The sequence below is a fragment of the Dendropsophus ebraccatus genome, chromosome 9, assembly GCF_027789765.1.
Source record: "Dendropsophus ebraccatus isolate aDenEbr1 chromosome 9, aDenEbr1.pat, whole genome shotgun sequence".
Classification (NCBI taxonomy): Eukaryota; Metazoa; Chordata; class Amphibia; order Anura; family Hylidae; genus Dendropsophus; species Dendropsophus ebraccatus.
In genome coordinates this window covers 113,807,372-113,826,577 of record NC_091462.1, presented here as the reverse complement: position 1 = coordinate 113,826,577, position 19,206 = coordinate 113,807,372, and the positions used below count along the sequence as shown (strand labels likewise).

At 51.8% G+C, this 19,206-nt stretch overlaps 2 protein-coding genes across 5 annotated transcripts in view; one reads left to right on the top strand and one right to left on the bottom strand.

Moving 5' to 3' along the window:
• Window positions 1-2,324: 2,324 nt before the first annotated feature.
• On the bottom strand, window positions 2,325-10,114 carry LOC138801595 (apoptosis-associated speck-like protein containing a CARD). The gene is made up of 4 exons (XM_069984596.1): window positions 9,576-10,114; window positions 6,135-6,206; window positions 5,847-5,882; window positions 2,325-3,790 (listed from the first exon to the last, which is right to left on the bottom strand). Exons 1-4 carry the CDS (start codon window positions 9,850-9,852, stop codon window positions 3,528-3,530), a joined length of 648 nt encoding a protein of 215 aa, XP_069840697.1. The 5' UTR covers window positions 9,853-10,114; the 3' UTR covers window positions 2,325-3,527.
• TRIM72 (tripartite motif containing 72) overlaps window positions 9,788-19,206 on the top strand; it is a 37,554-nt gene continuing 28,135 nt past the window's right edge. For 2 of the 4 annotated variants that reach the window (XM_069984588.1, XM_069984594.1), the window contains exons 1-2: window positions 9,788-9,915; window positions 10,824-10,977. In XM_069984588.1, the coding sequence (XP_069840689.1) occupies window positions 10,955-10,977 (23 nt within the window). In that variant the 5' untranslated portion in view covers window positions 9,788-9,915; window positions 10,824-10,954. The other 2 variants (XM_069984589.1, XM_069984595.1) reach the window with 2 other exon arrangements.

Below are 19,206 nucleotides of genomic sequence, written 5' to 3'. Positions count from 1 at the left end.
CGCTAAAAATGCAGCTGCAGAGCGTCTCGTCAGGTGTTATAGAGCGCATATGCCTTCTCTTTTCTGAGACGGGCGCCATGTTTTATGAAAACCCTTCGAGTGTGGTCTGAAAACGTTAGTTATCATCTGACGTATGTCAGCTACACAGACCACAGGCCTCACTGAGTCTCCAGGTCCCCACTCCCCTGGTGAGAAGAGGAAGACGGAGTGAACACTCCACTGGGCGTGATGAGACCCCAGGATGTGGCCAATGGAGGAGGGTACAAGCCAAGGGAGAGTGTTATGTTGTATAAGGATATGATCTATACGGCTATATGAGTCGTGTGGAGGAGAGTATAATCTATAGTCCCTATCCGTGGGAAGTACTAGGCGAGATGCATCGTATACCTGAAGAAGAGTAAAGGATTTAATGACGGAGTAAGAGAGAGAGGAGCGGCCAGAAGAATTGTCTAATGTAGGATCAGATGCTGCGTTTACACGTAACGATTATCGTGCGAATTTGCGAATTCGTGAGAATTCGAACGATAATCGTACGTGTAAACGCAGCGAACGATCGAACGACGCACGATAAATCGTACATCGTGATCTTTTATCAGGTCAGCAAATCGCCGTTCATCGTACGCAAAAAATTCGCAAATCGTTCCGTGTGAACAGTCGTTCGCCGATTTAACCAATGTGTGAGATAGGCTTAAACGATCGCAAAACGATCGCAGTGCGAATTTTCGTACGATATATCGTACTGTCTAAACGCTGATCGTTATAAAAAAAAAAATCGTAAATCCGACATCGCTAATCGTACGATCGGGCCAATAATCGTTACGTGTAAACGCAGCATAAGGCAAGGATGAGGAACCTTCCAACCTCCAGCTGTTGCAAGACTACAATTCCCATTAGCCTGGAAAACCAAAGCTTTACCTTTGACAATCCCGCTGATCTCAGTCATTAACCCCTTATATGCCACGATCAGTAGTGATCAATCATTTATTGCAATGATTCTCAGACTGTGACGCGCCCCCTAGGTGCTGGGGAGGCAGGATTCATAAAGGTGACTATAATCCGCACAGTCCTGCCCCTGGCTGTAACACTCTCAGGTTTAGGAACATTACTGACTCACGGTGTACTCATTTTAATGTTATACAGAGTTTAGGAGACAAATGATGGATAGACTGAGGAATAGTTTTTATTTTCGTGTGGACTTCCACCATAGATGGTGAGGCCCAGGCTCCAGGTTCTTGGGCGACAGAGCCTCAGTGGGTCCCTTTGCAGACCAAATCAGACCAAGTGGCGACAATAAAACAGCTGGTCCCCTTATAGATGGACCCCCCCTGTGTAGTCCTCCCTATAGATGGACCCCGTGTTGTCCCTCTCATAGATGGCCCCCCTCTGTGTAGTCCCCCCTTATAGATGGCCCCTCTGTGTTGTTTACCTTATAGATGGCCCCTCTGTGTTGTTCCCCTTATAGATGGCCCCTCTGTGTATTCCCTCTTATAGATGGCCCATCTGTGTAGTCCCCCTTATAGATGGACCCCCTGTGTTGTCCCCCTTATAGATGGCTCATCTGTGTAGTCCCCCTTATAGATGGCTCCTCTGTGTTGTGCCCCTTATAGATGGCCCCTCTGTGTAGTCCCCTTGATAGATGGCTCCTCTGTGTTGTTCCCCTTATAGATAGCCCCTCTGTGTTGTTCCCCTTATAGATGGCTCCTCTGTGTAGTCCCCTTGATAGATGGCTCCTCTGTGTTGTTCCCCTTATAGATGGACCCCCTGTGTTGTTCCCCTTATAGATGGACCCCCTGTGTTGTTTACCTTATAGATGGCCCCTCTGTGTTGTTCCCCTTATAGATGGCCCCTCTGTGTAGTCCCCCTTATAGATGGCTCCTCTGTGTATCCCCTCCTTATAGATGGCCCCTCTGTGTATTCCCTGTTATAGATGGACCCCCTGTGTTGTCCCCCTTATAGATGGCCCCCCCTCTGTTTAGTCCCCCTTATAGATGGCCCCTCTGTGTAGTCACCCTTATAGATGACCCCTCTGTGTTTTTCCCCTGATAGATAGACCCCCTGTGTTGTTCCCCTTATATATGGCCCCTCTGTGTGGTCCCCCTTATAGATGGCTCCCCTCTGTGGTGTTCCCCTTATAGATGGACCCCCTGTGTTGTCCCCCTTATAGATGCCCTCCCTCCTGTGTAGTCCCCCTTATAGATGGCCCCTCTGTGTTGTTCCCCTCATAGATGGCCCCTCTGTGTTTTTCCCCTTACAGATGCCCCCCGTGTTGTCCCCCTTATAAGTAGACCCCCTCTGTGTAGCCCCCCCTTGACTCCATATCAGCCATATTGGCTGCTCTGCTAAAAAAAGTCTGCCTCAGACAGGCTGTACTAGCACAAAACCCATAGATGGGAAATAAAATTGCGCTCTGCCCCCTCCCCCCCTCTCTCCCCTGCCGCTGTCACAAGATTATGACAGCGGCAGAGGACAGCGGAGAAGGGGCAGACACAGGGGACATCAGCTTATAGGATCATTATGATCCCATAAGCTGATGTCAAATCCCGACCTGGGCATTGAGGCCTCAATGATCCCAGGTTGTGAAAGGGTTAAAGGTTAAATTAGTTAAAAGTAGTAAAATTAAACAAAAGTTCTATAAGTTTGATATTGTTATAATTGCACCAACCCACAGAATACAGGTAACACCATAAAGTCTCCAAGGTTAGCAAAAGTTCTTTCAATTTTACTTTGTAAATATGTTTTTTCAGTCTTAGGCTAGCTTCACATGTACCAGATCAGAACACTGCGAGTTCCACTGTAATTCCTAGTCCTGCCATTTTCTATGGGTTTACATGCTGGCAGCGGAGTTTCCATTTCTCTGTGAGAATCTAAAGCTTCTTCCCATTTAACCCCCTGCTGCTGGGCTAATATGTTACCTGGCCTTACTCCTGGCTGCTTCTCAGGCTCCCGGCTCCCTGGAGGCGGGGCAATGCACTGATTGGCTGAGCAGAACCTCAGAGCAGCAAGTGGGAGTGTGGCCAGGTAGTGTAGTAGCCCAGCAGCAGTGGGTTCAGTGGGAAGAAGCTTCATGTACTCGCAGCAGAATGAAGAATCCCCTGCCAGTATGTAAACCCATAGAAAATGACAGGATCGGGAATCGCAGTGGATTTTGCTGCAGAATTTCGGTGACACAATAAGTTTCACTGCAATGTAAAACTGGTCCTACAAAAAAACCTATAGACAGAAAATGATAAGAGTTATGGCTTCTGGGCAGTGAGGGGGGGAAAAGAAACAATGACAATTGGCCGATTCATTACGGGGTTAACAGATTCAATGGTTTTTAAAAGGACATAGAAGCCACCTAAACTCCTCTGTAGTCGTGGGGGTAGTTGTTGTCTTTTTCCTCTGAGTAATAAGAACGTCCGACTATTTCACAGACAGTTATTTTGTGTTTTACACATATACAAAGATCAAGGACAAGACGAGCCGTACTGCTCCAGGTGATACAAGCCGCTCCATCTCTCTTCACCTACAGGAGCGTCCTCTAGTCTTTATCTTCCCTCCAGATCCCGGATGAGCGGAGCATTATGTTTTCGTAGAGATTGCAGGAGCCGATCCTTGTCTACATCTCCCCAGGATACAACGTAACCCATGAGCACTCGCATCTTCTCCTGGGAGGTGGCCATGCTCCGCACTCTGTTATATCCTTCAGGTGTCAGCAGCTTCCACTGAAAAAGATCGTCCAAGATGGGAGCGACCAGGGTCACCCGCTGTATCAGCTCCACATAATGTCTGACCACAAAATGCTCCTCATCTGGAATGACAAGATACAAGAGAGGTTTCCTATCACACTGACAGCATGGCTTTCCCTATCACACTGATGTCTATAATGCAGCCTCCCCGTGATGTAATATGACTCCTGTGTAATACTAGTCCTGTGTATATTGTGCACAATGATCTGTGTGTAGCTGGGATTTTAGTGCTTTTTTAGCCTTCATCACATCTTTTGCTGGAAATCACTCAGAATGTTCCTCAGATTAGACAGCTTGGTATTTACCAAAGGCAATTCTTCAGCCATGGTTCCCTAGAGGTTTCCTCCACAGGGGGGTTTTCCTCAGTGCTGGAGTCGACAATTAGTTTTGTTTAGTACAATTTTCATAGTTTTTTTTTCATGTTATATGTTTATAGCATTGAATTTATTGTGCAAAAATATGTAACTAGGTAAAAAATGGCAAATTTTATGAACTATTACAGTTTTGGTTGGGAGGTTCAGGAGTCAGGTGGAAGTGACAGGTGAAGTTACGGTGGGCTCAGTTCAACTCATACATTTCCTTTATCTCTGAATGTATACTTTTATTGTGTGAGACTCAAAAACACAGAGGGCTGAGAAAATGGGAAGATTTATTTACTTCAAAATTGGTGAGTTTGTACAAGAGAAACGACAAAGGAATATGTGTGGTAATTTATAACCGTAATATTAAAACCAAGTGAAGATCCTAAAATCCTTCCACTGTCTATAATGAAACATTTTTTTTAATAATATAGATATATAAATGTTTGTAGCTATTTTACCCCTTCTCCAAAAAGAAAAACCTTCACTCGTGAAAAAAACTTTTACATCAAACATGGAGGTCAGGAGCAGTGTTCTCTTTATCTCTCAGTGATCTTACTAGAACCCTCAAAAATTAAAGGAGTACTCCAGAAAAGATACAAAAATTCACGGAGGGCAGGGGATGGGGGGAGCATAATAAAGAATCTATACTTACCCATTCTCAGGTCCGCAGAGCTGCAGCACCACCGCTCACTGACAGTCTTTGGTCTACTACAACTCCCAGCTTCCTGTGTTGTCACAACCCAGGAGAGGGTACCTGCTCAGTCAGTCAGTGACTGGCTGAGTGGGCATCCCTGTGATGTAGCAGGAGTTGCAGGAGGCCAGTGGAGGTCTGGGATCGGTGATGCTGTGGCTGCGGGGACATGGGGTGGGTAAGTATTGATTATTTATTATATGCCCACTGCCCCCTGTGAATTTTTGTATCTTGCTTAGAGTTATCCTTTTTATGCACAAACAGCGCCCTGCCTGTCCTCAGGTTGTGTGTGGTATTACAGTTCAGCATCATTGACTTTAAAGGAGCTGACACGTTACATCCCGGCTGATGGACGGCCGCTCAGCCAGTCAGTGACTAGGGCAGGACACCACTTCAGTCACTGATTGGCTGAGCGGTCAGTCCGTCACCCGGGACAGGCCTTTTCCCCGAGTCATATGTATGTGTATGTGCCTGAGCTGTCCGCTCAGTCCGGCCTCCACTGATCGGTATGGATGATGTTTTACCTGGAGACAGAATTGAGTGGTTGTGTTTATGACATGAGAATAATGGGAGGAGTTAGGGCGGAGCCGTTTCAGTGTAGTTGAGGACTATTTATTTATAATGTTTATTTACTATTTATTATTAATATTGATTGTTTTTGTGCAATATTTACAATAGGGGAAAACTAATAAGGCTGGGTTCACACTGCGTTTTTGCAATCCGTTTTTGCAAAAAATGGATCCGTTTTTTTTTTTTTAACGGACACAAAAGTAGTGTCAGCTATGTTTTTGCGTCCTTAAAAAAAAAGGATCCGTTTTGATCCGTTTTTTACAATGGAAATCAATGGAAAAACGGATCAAAACGGATGCACACAAATGCATCCGTTTTTTTTCATCCGTTTTTTGCAAAAAACAGATGAAAAAAACGGATTGCAAAAAGGCAGTGTGAACCCAGCCTAAGATTTGTGAGCGTTTCCTTCCCAGCAGCAAATAGTAAATGTTTGGACTAGTGTTTTCTATGTTTTTTGTTCCCTTTATGTTTATTACCCCCTTAGACTCATATCACCTTCTGGCGTCCTCTGAGGCTCCTTCTCAGCCGGTGCTAAAAAAATATAATAAATGAGAAAGAGATGAGTTATAACCTGTCATAGAGTATCTAGTAATCCCCTTTAAGACCCCCACCCCAATTTAAGCCCCCCCCCACCTGTCATCTAGCAGTTATAGGACCCCCCCCCCCCCCTCCTGTATACACTAATACACAGAGTCTTCTGGATACTGTATAACACTCTGCCTTAATTCCCTTATTGGATTATACTGAGGACATAGTATAAGTAGCCTCCAATCTACTGCTCACCTCCAGGGGGCGCTCCATTGTCTGCCCTATTGTCTGCTCCATTGGTCGCGTCCTGAGATCCCCAGCCACTGACTGGAAAACATAGAAGAGAAGAACTGAGAGAACTACACACCAGCATGGAGGAAGCTAATACAGCTGTGGTGTTACATAGGACTGCAGGTGACTACTACATTGTCTGTACTCAGAGATATCACTGTGTTATCTGTGCTGTTACATAGGACTGCAGGTGACTACTACATTGTCTGTACTCAGAGATATCACTGTGTTATCTGTGCTGTTACATAGGACTGCAGGTGACTACTACATTATCTGTACTCAGAGATATCACTGTGTTATCTGTGCTGTTACATAGGACTGCAGGTGACAGCTACTACATTATCTGTACTCAGGGCCGATTCTAGCTTTTTTGCCGCCTGAGGCGAAAACTGACAAAGCGCCCCCTCCCCCCCCTCAGAGCAATAGTCAGGGAGAGAAGATCCAGGACAGGCACAGTGCAGCATCACAGTGTGTATGGGACAGCACTATAGATAACAGTGTGCGGTGACCAGATTTTTTAACTGTTTGAGCCACTATGGGCCCCCTGGGAGCTTCAAAACAAACAACAATCTACAACTGCTGACCTCTGACCTCAGGAGCCGGAGAAGAGCCATAAAACGGGCTGCTCTGTTAACTCTTTCAGTACTGCAGAATGTAGAGTATTACTGTGCATCACTTATATTCTGCTACACAGAAAGAGTTAACAGCAGAGCAGAACATGACTTTTATGCCTCTTCTCCTGCTCTTGCACTGTGCTGAGGTCGGAGGTCGGCCGTGCAGAGAAGACATAATATAGCGTCCCCGCTGCTGGTAACTTTTTCTTTTCTACAGTGTGTAAGTGATGCAGAGTATAATAACTGCATTATTGAAAGGGTTAACAGGAGACACTATATCTATGTCTTATGTGATGTGAATACCTGTGAATACGAGGCTTCCAGTGCCTCCTCAGCGCTTCTCATGAGGCAACTGACAGGAAACACGGCTGGGCACTGAGCCGTAACTAGTTGTAATGATAAGGACACAGGACGCTGATGCCGCCCCCCTCAAGGGCTGTGTTATCTGCCGCCTGAGGCAAACACTTCACCTCGCCTCATGGCAGATACGGGCCTGTCTGTACTCAGAGATATCACTGTGTTATCTGTGGTGTTACATAGGACTGCAGGTGACTACTACATTATCTGTACTCAAGAGATATCACTGTTTTATCTGTGCTGTTACATAGGACTGCAGGTGACTACTACATTATCTGTACTCAGAGATATCACTGTGTTATCTGTGGTGTTACATAGGACTGCAGGTGACATCTACTACATTATCTGTACTCAGAGATATCACTGTGTTATCTGTGGTGTTACATAGGACTGCAGGTGACATCTACTACATTATCTGTACTCAGAGATATCACTGTGTTATCTGTGCTGTTACATAGGACTGCAGGTGACATCTACATTATCTGTACTCAGAGATATCACTGTTATCTGTGGTGTTACATAGGACTGCAGGTGACTACTACATTATCTGTACTCAGAGATATCACTGTGTTATCTGTGCTGTTACATAGGACTGCAGGTGACTACTACATTATCTGTACTCAGAGATATCACTGTGTTATCTGTTGTGTTACATAGGACTGCAGGTGACAGCTACTACATTATCTGTACTCAGAGATATCACTGTGTTATCTGTGCTGTTACATAGGACTGCAGGTGACTACTACATTATCTGTACTCAGAGATATCACTGTGTTATCTGTGGTGTTACATAGGACTGCAGGTGACAGCTACTACATTATCTGTACTCAGAGATATCACTGTGTTATCTGTGCTGTTACATAGGACTGCAGGTGACATCTACATTATCTGTACTCAGAGATATCACTGTTATTTGTGGTGTTACATAGGACTGCAGGTGACTACTACATTATCTGTACTCAGAGATATCACTGTGTTATCTGTGGTGTTACATAGGACTGCAGGTGACAGCTACTACATTATCTGTACTCAGAGATATCACTGTGTTATCTGTGATGTTACATAGGACTGCAGGTGACTACTACATTATCTGTACTCAGAGATATCACTGTGTTATCTGTGCTGTTACATAGGACTGCAGGTGACATCTACTACATTATCTGTACTCAGAGATATCACTGTGTTATCTGTGCTGTTACATAGGACTGCAGGTGAGACCTACTACATTATCTGTACTCAGAGATATCACTGTGTTATCTGTGGTGTTACATAGGACTGCAGGTGACTACTACATTATCTGTACTCAGAGATATCACTGTGTTATCTGTGGTGTTACATAGGACTGCAGGTGACAGCTACTACATTATCTGTACTCAGAGATATCACTGTGTTATCTGTGCTGTTACATAGGACTGCAGGTGACTACTACATTATCTGTACTCAGAGATATCACTGTGTTATCTGTGGTGTTACATAGGACTGCAGGTGACATCTACTACATTATCTGTACTCAGAGATATCACTGTGTTTTCTGTGCTGTTACATAGGACTGCAGGTGACATCTACATTATCTGTACTCAGAGATATCACTGTGTTATCTGTGGTGTTACATAGGACTGCAGGTCCCATCTACTACATTATCTGTACTCAGAGATATCACTGTTATCTGTGGTGTTACATAGGACTGCAGATGACATCTACATTATCTGTACTCAGAGATATCACTGTTATCTGTGCTGTTACATAGGACTGCAGGTGACTAATACATTATCTCTACTCAGAGATATCACTGTTTTATCTGTGCTGTTACATAGGACTGCAGGTGACATCTACTACATTATCTGTCCTCAGAGATATCATTGTGTTATCTGTGGTGTTACATAGGACTGCAGGTGACTACTAGATTATCTGTACTCAGAGATATCACTGTGTTATCTGTGCTGTTACATAGGACTGCAGGTGACAGCTACTACATTATCTGTCCTCAGAGATATTGTGTTATCTGTGGTGTTACATAGGACTGCAGGTGACTACTAGATTATCTGTACTCAGAGATATCACTGTGTTATCTGTGCTGTTACATAGGACTGCAGGTGACAGCTACTACATTATCTTTACTTTGATTACTATGATGCCTGGGGACTTAGAATGTATGAATGGTGAACAAATGGTTAATGTATACAGGAGTTATGTAGACTTTGTAGAAGCTGCTCTCCTGTACTCTGCAGCCTGAAGGAGGGGGAGGGGGAGGTCTCTGTTCTGAATGGTGGCGGTGGCCCCACATCTGTTAGTCATATGTATGATATGGGAATACCGCCCCCCACTGGTTCCCTGTGTCCTGTTATAGTAAGGTCCCTTTAGGTGGTTGGGCTGTGCAGTATATATATATATATATATATATATATATATATATATATATATATATGGCTCTTACCTTCCTGTAAGGCGCTCCTTAGAGTCTCGGCCTCCTTATTCTCATCGATGGCTTCCAGAACAGCCAGGGTCACCTCCACCCCATAGGAATCCTTGTAGTATCTCCGGATGAGATCAGTAACGTCATCAGGATCAGCGTCCTCCAGCTCTCCTCTGGGGATCTTGTTAAATTCCTTCTTGATCTCAAAGTCGTTCAGTTTCCTTCTAAACTTCTTTAACGATTTCTTTTCCAGGTTACTGAGCGATCGGACCAGGACGTCCCTCACCGTCTTCCCCATCTCCGCCTAGGTAGTGAATACTGTGCAGGTGGTGCCACACTTAGAATGGAAACTGAAAGAAACGTGAGGATTTTTTGCACAATTTCCTGTTCCTCTGCTGTTTCCTCTCGGTTGCCGGACTTCTTCCATGGTTGGTGTATTTGGTGCCTTATGTCCCAGTAGGGTGGATGAGCGGTAGATGCTGGTATACAGCAGAGTATACAGCTCATTGTAACAGACACAGAGGACATTATCCCCTGAGCCCCGCGCTCTCCTTACACACACACGCACACACCCTCACGCACACACACCAGCTTCACTTCCTCATTGCCCCAGTAAGACGTGTTTATCTTGTGAGGCCGCTCACATCTGCTACTGTGTACATGCAGATATGGGGAAGAGAAGAAGAAGGGATAATGGAGAGGATGGTGGTGGTAGTAGTAGTAGTGGTTACGGCAGTAGATGACTTGTGTCTCTTTCCTTTATAAAGCACTTCAGCTCAAGTATGAGGGGATTCCTGATGAGCTGGAGGGGGGGGGGGGATGAGAGCCATGACCAGGACCGGCACCCCAGCCCCTGACTTGTTATGGTCACTGGCTACTACAGGAGGGAACAAACTCTTCCATTTATCCTCTCCGCTGGAGGTCCACTGTAGTGATTTTAGGGGTGCTGTGTGGCGTCCCACTATTGAGTGCCTTATGCACCTGTTGCAAAGTTCTCACTCCAGGTTAACAGTGGTGATGAAGTAGTTTACAATTTCGCCACTAGGTGTCAGTATTTTATATTTTTATGTGTGCACAGCTGAGGAAGGTAATGGGTTAATGTTACTGTTATACCATGTGTTCTGTGCTGACCTATAGGAGGTGCTTTCTCTTCTTCTACCTATCCCTGCTCTCTATACTCACCCCCTGAAGGAGGAGTTAGCTCCGTGTGTACAGATGCAGCCTGAGACCAACAGTTCTTCTAGTATTTCTACTTTATCTTCTATGCAGTGCACTTTAAAAGGAGAAGAGTCCAGGGACACCCTAACCCACGCCGAGAACACGTCTAAAAAGTGCAGGGCAGTATCCTGAACACAAGAGAAACTAGCCTGGATAGGACAAAGCTACCATAAAGAAGGTCTATGTATCCTATATCGCAATGCAGGTAACTAGGACGCCCGGACACTAAACTACGCCCAGATAACCACGGCTGGGGCTTGTAGTACCCTGACAGGACGGGACACTCGACACTGTAGGGCACAAGGTGGTCAGACACAGTCTAAACACAACTACAAGTAACTTCTCACTATAATATATATCTCTTCAAGTTGCGACAGAGTACACAGCTAGATTGGGTTGGGGTTCCTTCGACAAACTCTTCTCCTCTGCTCAACCCTCCAAGCACCACTACAATCACCTCTATTCTACTCTCCTTCTCCAAGCATCTCCTCAAGCACAACAAGTTCCAGCACTAAAGTCTGTGTCAAAGATTTATCTATTTGTGAAAGTGTATTGTACTGCTGAAGAACTCTGCAGTAAAGCTGTTCTATTTTTACAACACAGGGACTCTTTGTTAGTATGCACCAGCACCCACACACACCAGCAGTGCCCTCCTCTCCTGTCACCGCCAGCTCGCTCCCCTCTCCTGTCCCCTCCAGCTGTGCTCTCCTCTCCTGTAAGCTCCAACTGTGCCCCCCTCTCCTGTCCCCTCCAGCTGTGCTCCCCTCTCCGGTCACCTCCAGCTGTGCTCCCCTCTCCGGTCACCTCCAGCTGTGCTCCCCTCTCCGGTCACCTCCAGCTGTGCTCCCCTCTCCTGTCACCTCCAGCTGTGCTCCCCTCTCCGGTCACCTCCAGCTGTGCTCCCTTCTCCTGTCACCTCCAGCTGTGCCCCCCCTCTCCTGTCACCTCCAGCTGTGCTCCCCTCTCCTGTCACCTCCAGCTGTGCTCTCCTCTCCGGTCACCTCCAGCTGTGCTCCCCTCTCCGGTCACCTCCAGCTGTGCTCCCTTCTCCTGTCACCTCCAGCTGTGCTCCCCTCTCCTGTCACCTCCAGCTGTGCTCCCCTCTCCTGTCACCTCCAGCTGTGCGCACCTCTCCTGTCACCTCCAGCTGTGCTCCCCTCTCCGGTCACCTCCAGCTGTGCTCCCTTCTCCTGTCCCCTCTGGCTGTGCTCCACTCTCCTGTCACCTCCAGCTGTGCTCCCCTGTCCTCTCACCTTCAGCTGTGCTCTCCTCTCCTGTCACCCCTCCAGCTGTGTTTCCCTCTCCTGTCACATCCAGCTGTGCCCCCTCTCCTGTCACCCCTCCAGCTGTGCTCTCCTCTCCTGTCACCCCTCTGGCTGTGCTCCCCACTCCTTTCACCTCCAGCTGTGCTCCCCTCTCCTATTACCCCTCCAGCTGTGCCCTCCTCTCCTGTCACCCCTCCAGCTGTGTTCCCCTCTCCTGTCACCTCCAGCTTTGCTCTCCTCTCCTGTCTCCGCTCCAGCTGTGCTCTCCTCTCACCCCTCCAGCTGTGCTTCCCTCTCCTGTCACCTCCAGCTGTGTTCCCCTCTCCTGTCAACTACAGCTGTGCTCCCCTCTCCCCCCAGCAGTATTATCCTTTCCTGTCACCTCCAGCTGTGCTCCCCTCTCCTATCCCCTCCAGCTGTGCTCCCCTCTCCTGTCACTCCTCCAGCTGTGCTCCCCTCTCCTGTCCCCTCCAGCTGTGCTCCCCTCTCCTGTCACTCCTCCAGCTGTGCTCCCCTCTCCTGTCCCCTCCAGCTGTGCTCCCCTCTCCTGTCACCTCCAGTTGTGCTCCCCTCTCCTGTCCCTCCAGCTGTGCTCCCCTCTCCTGTCACCCCTCCAGCTGTGCTCCCCTCTCCTGTCACCTCCAGCTGTGCTCCCTTCTCCTGTCACCTCCAGCTGTGCTCCCCTCTCCTGTCACCTCCAGCTGTGCTCCCCTCTCCTGTCACCTCCAGCTGTGTCCCCCTCTCCTGTCACCTCCAGCTGTGCTCCCCTCTCCTGTCACCTCCAGCTGTGTCCCCCTCTCCTGTCACCTCCAGTTGTGCTCCCCTCTCCTGTCACCTCCAGCGGTGCTCCCCTCTCCTGTGCCCTCCAGCTGTGTCCCCCTCTCCTGTCAGCCTGCCAGCTGTGCTCCCCTCTCCTGTCACCTCCAGCTGTGCTCCCTTCTCCTGTCACATCCAGCTCTGTCCCCCTATCCTGTCACCCCGCCAGCTGTGCTCCCTTCTCCTGACACCTCCAGATGTGCTCCCCTCTCCTTCCCCCCCAGTTCTGTTCCCCTCTCCTGTCACCTCCAGCTGTGCTCCCCTCTCCTGTCCCCTCCAGCTGTGCTCCCCTCTCCTATCAACCCTCCAGCTGTGCTCCCCTCTCCTGTCACATCCAGCTTTGCCCCCCTCTCCTGTCACCCCTCCAGCTGTGCTCCCCTCTCCTGTCACCTCCAGATGTGCTCCCCTCTCCGGTCACCTCCAGCTGTGCTGTCCTCTCCTGTCACCTCCAGCTGTGCTCCCTTCTCCTGTCACCTCCAGATGTGCTCCCCTCTCCTTTCCCCCCAGCTGTGTTCCCCTCTTCTGTCACCTCCAGCTGTGTTCCCCTCTCCTGTAACATCCAGCTGTGCTCCCCTCTCCTATCAACCCTCCAGCTGTGCACCCCTCTCCTGTCACATCCAGGTGTGCCCCCTCTCCTGTCACCTCTACAGCTGTGCTCCCCTATCCTGTCACATCCAGCCGAGCCCCCCTCTCCTGTCACCCCTCCAGCTGTGCTCCCCTCTCCTGTCACCTCCAGCTGTGCTCCCCTCTCCTGTCACCCCTCCAGCTGTGCTCCCCTCTCCTGTCACCTCCAGCTGTGCTCCCCTCTCCTGTCACCTCCAGCTGTGCCCTCCTCTCCTGTCACCCCTCCAGCTGTGCTTCCTTCTCCTGTCACCCCTCCAGCTGTGCTCCCCTCTCCTGTCACCTCCAGCTGTGCTCCCCTCTCCTGTCACCTCCAGCTGTGCCCCCCCCCCTTCTCCTGCCACCTCCAGCTGTGTTTCCCTATAATGTCTTCCCTCCAACTGTGCTTCCCTCTGCTGCCACCCCTCCGGCTATGCTCCCCTCTCCTGTCACCCCTCCAGCTGTGCTCCCCTCTCCTGTCACCTCCAGCTGTGTCCCCCTCTCCTGTCACCTCCAGCTGTGCTCCCTTCTCCTGTCACCTCCAGCTGTGCTCCCCTCTCCTGTCACCTCCAGCTGTGTCCCCCTCTCCTCTCACCCCGCTAGCTGTGCCCCCTCTCCTGTCACCCCTCCAGCTGTGTTCCCCTCTCCTGTCACCCCTTCAGCTGTGCTCCCCTCTCCTGTCACCTCCAGCTGTGCTCCCCTCTCCTTTCACTTCCAGCTGTGTCCCCTCTCCTGTCACCCCGCCAGCTGTGCTCCCCTCTCCTGTCACCTCCAGCTGTGCTCCCCTCTCCTGTCACCTCCAGCTGTGCTCCCCTCTCCTTTCACTTCCAGCTGTGTCCCCTCTCCTGTCACCCCGCCAGCTGTGCTCCCTTCTCCTGTCACCTCCCGATGTGCTCCCTTCTCCTGTCACATCCAGCTGTGCCCCCTCTCCTGTCACCTCCAGATGTACTCCCCTCTCCTTCCCCCCCAGTCCTGTTTCCCTCTCCTGTCCCCTCCAGCTGTGCTCCCCTCTCCTATCAACCCTCCAGGTGTGCTCCCCTCTCCTGTCACATCCAGCTTTGCCCCCCTCTCCTGTCACCCCTCCACCTGTGTTCCCCTCTCCTGTCACCTCCAGCTGTGCTCCCCTCTCCTGTCACCTCCAGCTGTGCCCCCTCTCCTGTCACCTCCAGCTGTGCTCCCTTTTCCTGTCACCTCCAGCTGTGCTCCCCTCTCCTGACACCCCTCCAGCTGTGCTCCCCTCTCCTGTCACCTCCAGCTGTGCTCCCCTCTCCTGTCACCTCCAGTTGTGTCCCCCTCTCCTGTCCCCTCCAGCTGTGCTCCCCTCTCCTATCAATCTTCCAGCTGTGCTCCCCTCTCCTGTCACATCCAGCTATGCCACCCTCTCCTGTCACCTCTACAGCTGTGCTCCCCTATCCTGTCACATCCAGCCGAGCCCCCCTCTCCTGTCACCCCTCCAGCTGTGCTCCTCTCTCCTGTCACCTCCAGCTGTGCTCCCCTCTCCTGTCACATCCAGCCGAGCCCCCCTCTCCTGTCACCCCTCCAGCTGTGCTCCTCTCTCCTGTCACATCCAGCCGAGCCCCCCTCTCCTGTCACCCCTCCAGCTGTGCTCCTCTCTCCTGTCACCTCCAGCTGTGCCCTCCTCTCCTGTCACCCTCCAGCTGTGCTTCCTTCTCCTGTCACCCTTCCAGCTGTGCTCCCCTCTCCTGTCACCTCCAGCTGTGCCCCCGCCTTCTCCTGCAACCTCCAGCTGTGTTCCCCTATAATGTCTTCCCTCCAACTGTGCTTCCCTCTGCTGCCACCCCTCCGGCTATGCTCCCCTCTCCTGTCACCCCTCCAGCTGTGCTCCCCTCTCCTGTCACCCCTCCAGCTGTGTTCCCCTCTCCTGTCACCCCTCCAGCTGTGTCCCCCTCTCCTGTCCCTCCAGCTGTGCTCTCCTCTCCTGTCACCTCCAGCTGTGCTCCCCTCTCCTTTCACCTCCAGCTGTGTCCCCCTTCTCCTGTCACCTCCAGCTGTGCTCCCCTCTCCTTTCACCTCCAGCTGTGCCCCCCTTCTCCTGTCACCTCCAGCTGTGCTCCCCTCTCCTGTCACCTCCAGCTGTTCTCCCCTCTCCTGTCACTTCCAGCTGTGTCCCCCCCTCCTGTCACCTCCAGCTCTGCTCCCCTCTCCTGTCACCTCCAGCTCTGCTCCCCTCTCCTGTCACCTCCAGCTGTGCTCCCTTCTCCTGTCACATCCAGCTGTGCCCCCTCTCCTGTCACCTCCAGCTGTGTCCCCCCCTCCTGTCACCTCCAGCTCTGCTCCCCTCTCCTGTCACTTCCAGCTGTGTCCCCCCCTCCTGTCACCTCCAGCTCTGCTCCCCTCTCCTGTCACCTCCAGCTCTGCTCCCCTCTCCTGTCACCTCCAGCTGTGCTCCCTTCTCCTGTCACATCCAGCTGTGCTCCCCTCTCCTATCACCTCCAGCTCTGCTCCCCTCTCCTGTCACCTCCAGCTGTGCTCCCCTCTCCTGTCACCTCCAGCTCTGCTCCCCCCTCCTGTCACCTCCAGCTGTGCTCCCCTCTCCTGTCACATCCAGCTGTGCCCCCTCTCCTGTCACCTCTAGCTGTGCTCCCCTCTCCTGTCCCCTCCAGCTTTGTCCCCCTCTCCTGTCAGCCCGCCAGCTGTGTTCCCCTCTCCTGTCACCTCCAGATGTGCTCCCCTTTCCTTCCCCCCCCAGTTCTGTTCCCATCTCCTGTCACCTCCAGCTGTACTCCCCTCTCCTGTCCCCTCCAGCTGTGCTCCCCTCTCCTATCAACCCTCCAGCTGTGCTCCCCTCTCTTCTGTCACATCCAGCTTTGCCCCCCTCTCCTGTCACCCCTCCAGCTGTGCTCCCCTCTCCTGTCACCTTCAGCTGTGCTCCCTTCTCCTTTCACCTCCAGCTGTGCCCTCCTCTCGTCACCTCCAGCTGTGCTCCCCTCTCATGTTTCCTCCAGCTGTGTTCCCCTCTCCTGTCACCTCCAGCTGTGCTCCCTTCTCCTGTCACCTCCAGATGTGCTTCCCTCTCCTTTCCCCCAGCTGTGTTCCCCTCTTCTGTCACCTCCAGCTGTGTTCCCCTCTCCTGTAACATCCAGCTGTGCTCCCCTCTCATGTTTCCTCCAGCTGTGCTCCCTTCTCCTGTCACCTCCAGATGTGCTCCCCTCCCCCCCCCCCCAGCTGTGTTCCCCTCTCCTGTCACCTCCAGCTCGGTTCCCCTCTCCTGTAACATCCAGCTGTGCCCCCTCTCCTGTTCCCTCCAGCTGTGCTACCCTCTCCTATCAACCCTCCAGCTGTGCACCCCTATCCTGTCACATCCAGCCAAGCCCCCCTAACCTGTAACCCCTCCAGCTGTGCTCCCCTCTCCTGTCACCTCCAGCTGTGCTCCCCTCTCCTGTCACCTCCAGCTGTGCCCCCTCTCCTGTCACCTCCAGCTGTGCCCCCTCTCCTGTCACCTCCAGCTGGTCCCTCCTCTCCTTTCACCCCTCCAGCTGTGCTTCCTTCTCCTGTCAACCCTCCAGCTGTGCTCCCCTCTCCTGTCACCTGAAGCTGTGCCCCCCCCCCCCCCTTCTCCTGACACCTCCAGCTGTGTTCCCCTATAATGTCTTCCCTCCAACTGTGCTTCCCTCTGCTGCCACCCCTCCGGCTATGCTTCCCTCTCCTGTCACCCCTCCAGCTGTGTTCCCCTCTCCTGTCACCCCTCCAGCTGTGCCCCCCCTCTCCTGTCACCTCTATCTGTGCTCCCCTCTCCTGTCACCCCTCCAGCTGTGCCCCCCTCTCCTGTCACCTCTGCGATGCCCTGGCCCTTGGGGGCCACTTCCGCAGTGCTGGTGTTATGAGCGGGCAATGACCGGGGCAGCTGCAGGGTGTATACTTGTCACGGTATAGGCCTGAGGGCAGCACAGCTGTAGGGCCGGTCTGTGGAATCTGCGGGTGATGATGGGCATGCGATTCTTCGCTGCACTTAGTCAGGGCACCAGTTAGTGGACACCAATGCCAGGGTTCAGTAACAGCGGTTTTATTATAGATGAGGTAACTAGTAGCAACAGTTCTGTCCGGATGCAACCGGGTATATAGCAGGCTTTGACAAATAAAGCAGGAGTGGTGCTGCATAGGCTGGGAGAATACGTGCCGGATGATGGGAGTAGGAGTATGAGAGAAATAGCGTTGCTGGGTGGATTAGCTTGAGAATAATACTTGCTGTGAATCCTTGCAGCGATGAGGAGAGATAACGGAATGACACCCAGATGAGAGAGAAGAATCCGGTCACTTGAGCAGGCAGATACAGCCGAAGACTTGAATACAGCAGAGCACTCGATCCACAACTCCTCTGAGGCAGGAGAGGGACGACACACACAACCTCCTTGCTCAGCAGCAAGGGGAAGACTAACTTGTTAGGAGGAAGTGGGAGGTCACATGGTTGCTCCTGGCCAGAGCTAGTCGGCCATTGGAGGAACCATGGTTACAGGTCACGTGATCAGCAGCCTTGCATACCACTGTACACTGTAATACACAGGAATACATGAGAATACACATGAGAATGCACATTACTAGAGAATACTAGGGGAAAACCAGCAGCAGTTGCAGTGCAAACACTTACCAGAACAGGCATGGACACAGCAAGAGAAATGGCCATAATAGGAGTAGTAGTCTGCATGTTCTGGGACACTGCACCTCCACCTGTGTTGCCCTCTCCTGTCACCCCTCCAGCTTTGCTGCCCTCTCCTGTCACCCCTCCAGCTTTGCTGCCCTCTCCTGTCACCCCTCCAGCTGTGCTCCCCTCTCCTGTCACCTCTCCAGCTGTGCTGCCCTCTCCTGTCACCCCTCCAGCTGTGCTGCCCTCTCCTGTCACCCCTCCAGCTGTGCTGCCCTCTCCTGTCACCCCTCCAGCTGTGCTCCCCTCTCCTGTCACCTCTCCAGCTGTGTTGCCCTCTCCTGTCACCCCTCCAGCTTTGCTGCCCTCTCCTGTCACCCCTCCAGCTGTGCTGCCCTCTCCTGTCACCCCTCCAGCTGTGCTCCCCTCTCCTTTCACCCCTCCAGCTGTGCTCCCCTCTCCTGTCACCTCTCCAGCTGTGCCCCCCTCTTCTGTCACCTCCAGCTGTCTCCTCCTCTCCTGTCACCTCCAGCTGTGCTCCCCTCTCGTGTCACCCCTCCAGCTGTGTTCCCCTCTCCTGTCACCTCTCCAGCTGTGCCCCCTCTCCTGTCACCTCCACCTGTGCTGCCCTCTTCTGTCACCCCTCCAGATGTGCTCCCCTCTCCTGTCACCCTTTCAGCTGTGTTCCCCTCTCCTGTCACTTCTCCAGCTATGCTTCCTTCTCCTGTCACCCCTCCAGCTGTGCCCCCCTCTCCTCTCACCTCCAGCTGTGCTCCCCTCTCCTGTCACCCCTCCAGCTGTGCTCCCCTCTCCTGTTACCCCTCCAGCTGTGCTCCCCTCTCCTGTCACCTCCAGCTGTGCTCCCCTCTCCTGTCACCTCCAGCTGTGTCCCCCTCTCCTGTCCCCTCCAGCTGTGCTCCCCTCTCCTATCAACCTTCCAGCTGTGCACCCCTCTTCTGTCACATCCAGCTGTGCCACCCTCTCCTGTCACCTCTACAGCTGTGCTCCCCTATCCTGTCACATCCAGCCGAGCCCCCCTCTCCTGTCACCCCTCCAGCTGTGCTCCTCTCTCCTGTCACCTCCAGCTGTGCTCCCCTCTCCTGTCACATCCAGCCGAGCCCCCCTCTCCTGTCACCCCTCCAGCTGTGCTCCT

Bases quoted from the DNA above. Each gene is read 5' to 3' on its own strand.
- LOC138801595 (XM_069984596.1), bottom strand. From the start codon at position 9,852: ATGGGGAAGACGGTGAGGGACGTCCTGGTCCGATCGCTCAGTAACCTG. The intron at 5,883-6,134 runs GTGAGCAGTAGA...ATATTTTTTTAG, and splicing joins CAATGGAGCGCCCCCTGGAG to CACCGGCTGAGAAGGAGCCT. The intron at 3,791-5,846 runs GTGATATGAGTC...TTGTCATTCCAG, and splicing joins GCCTCAGAGGACGCCAGAAG to ATGAGGAGCATTTTGTGGTC.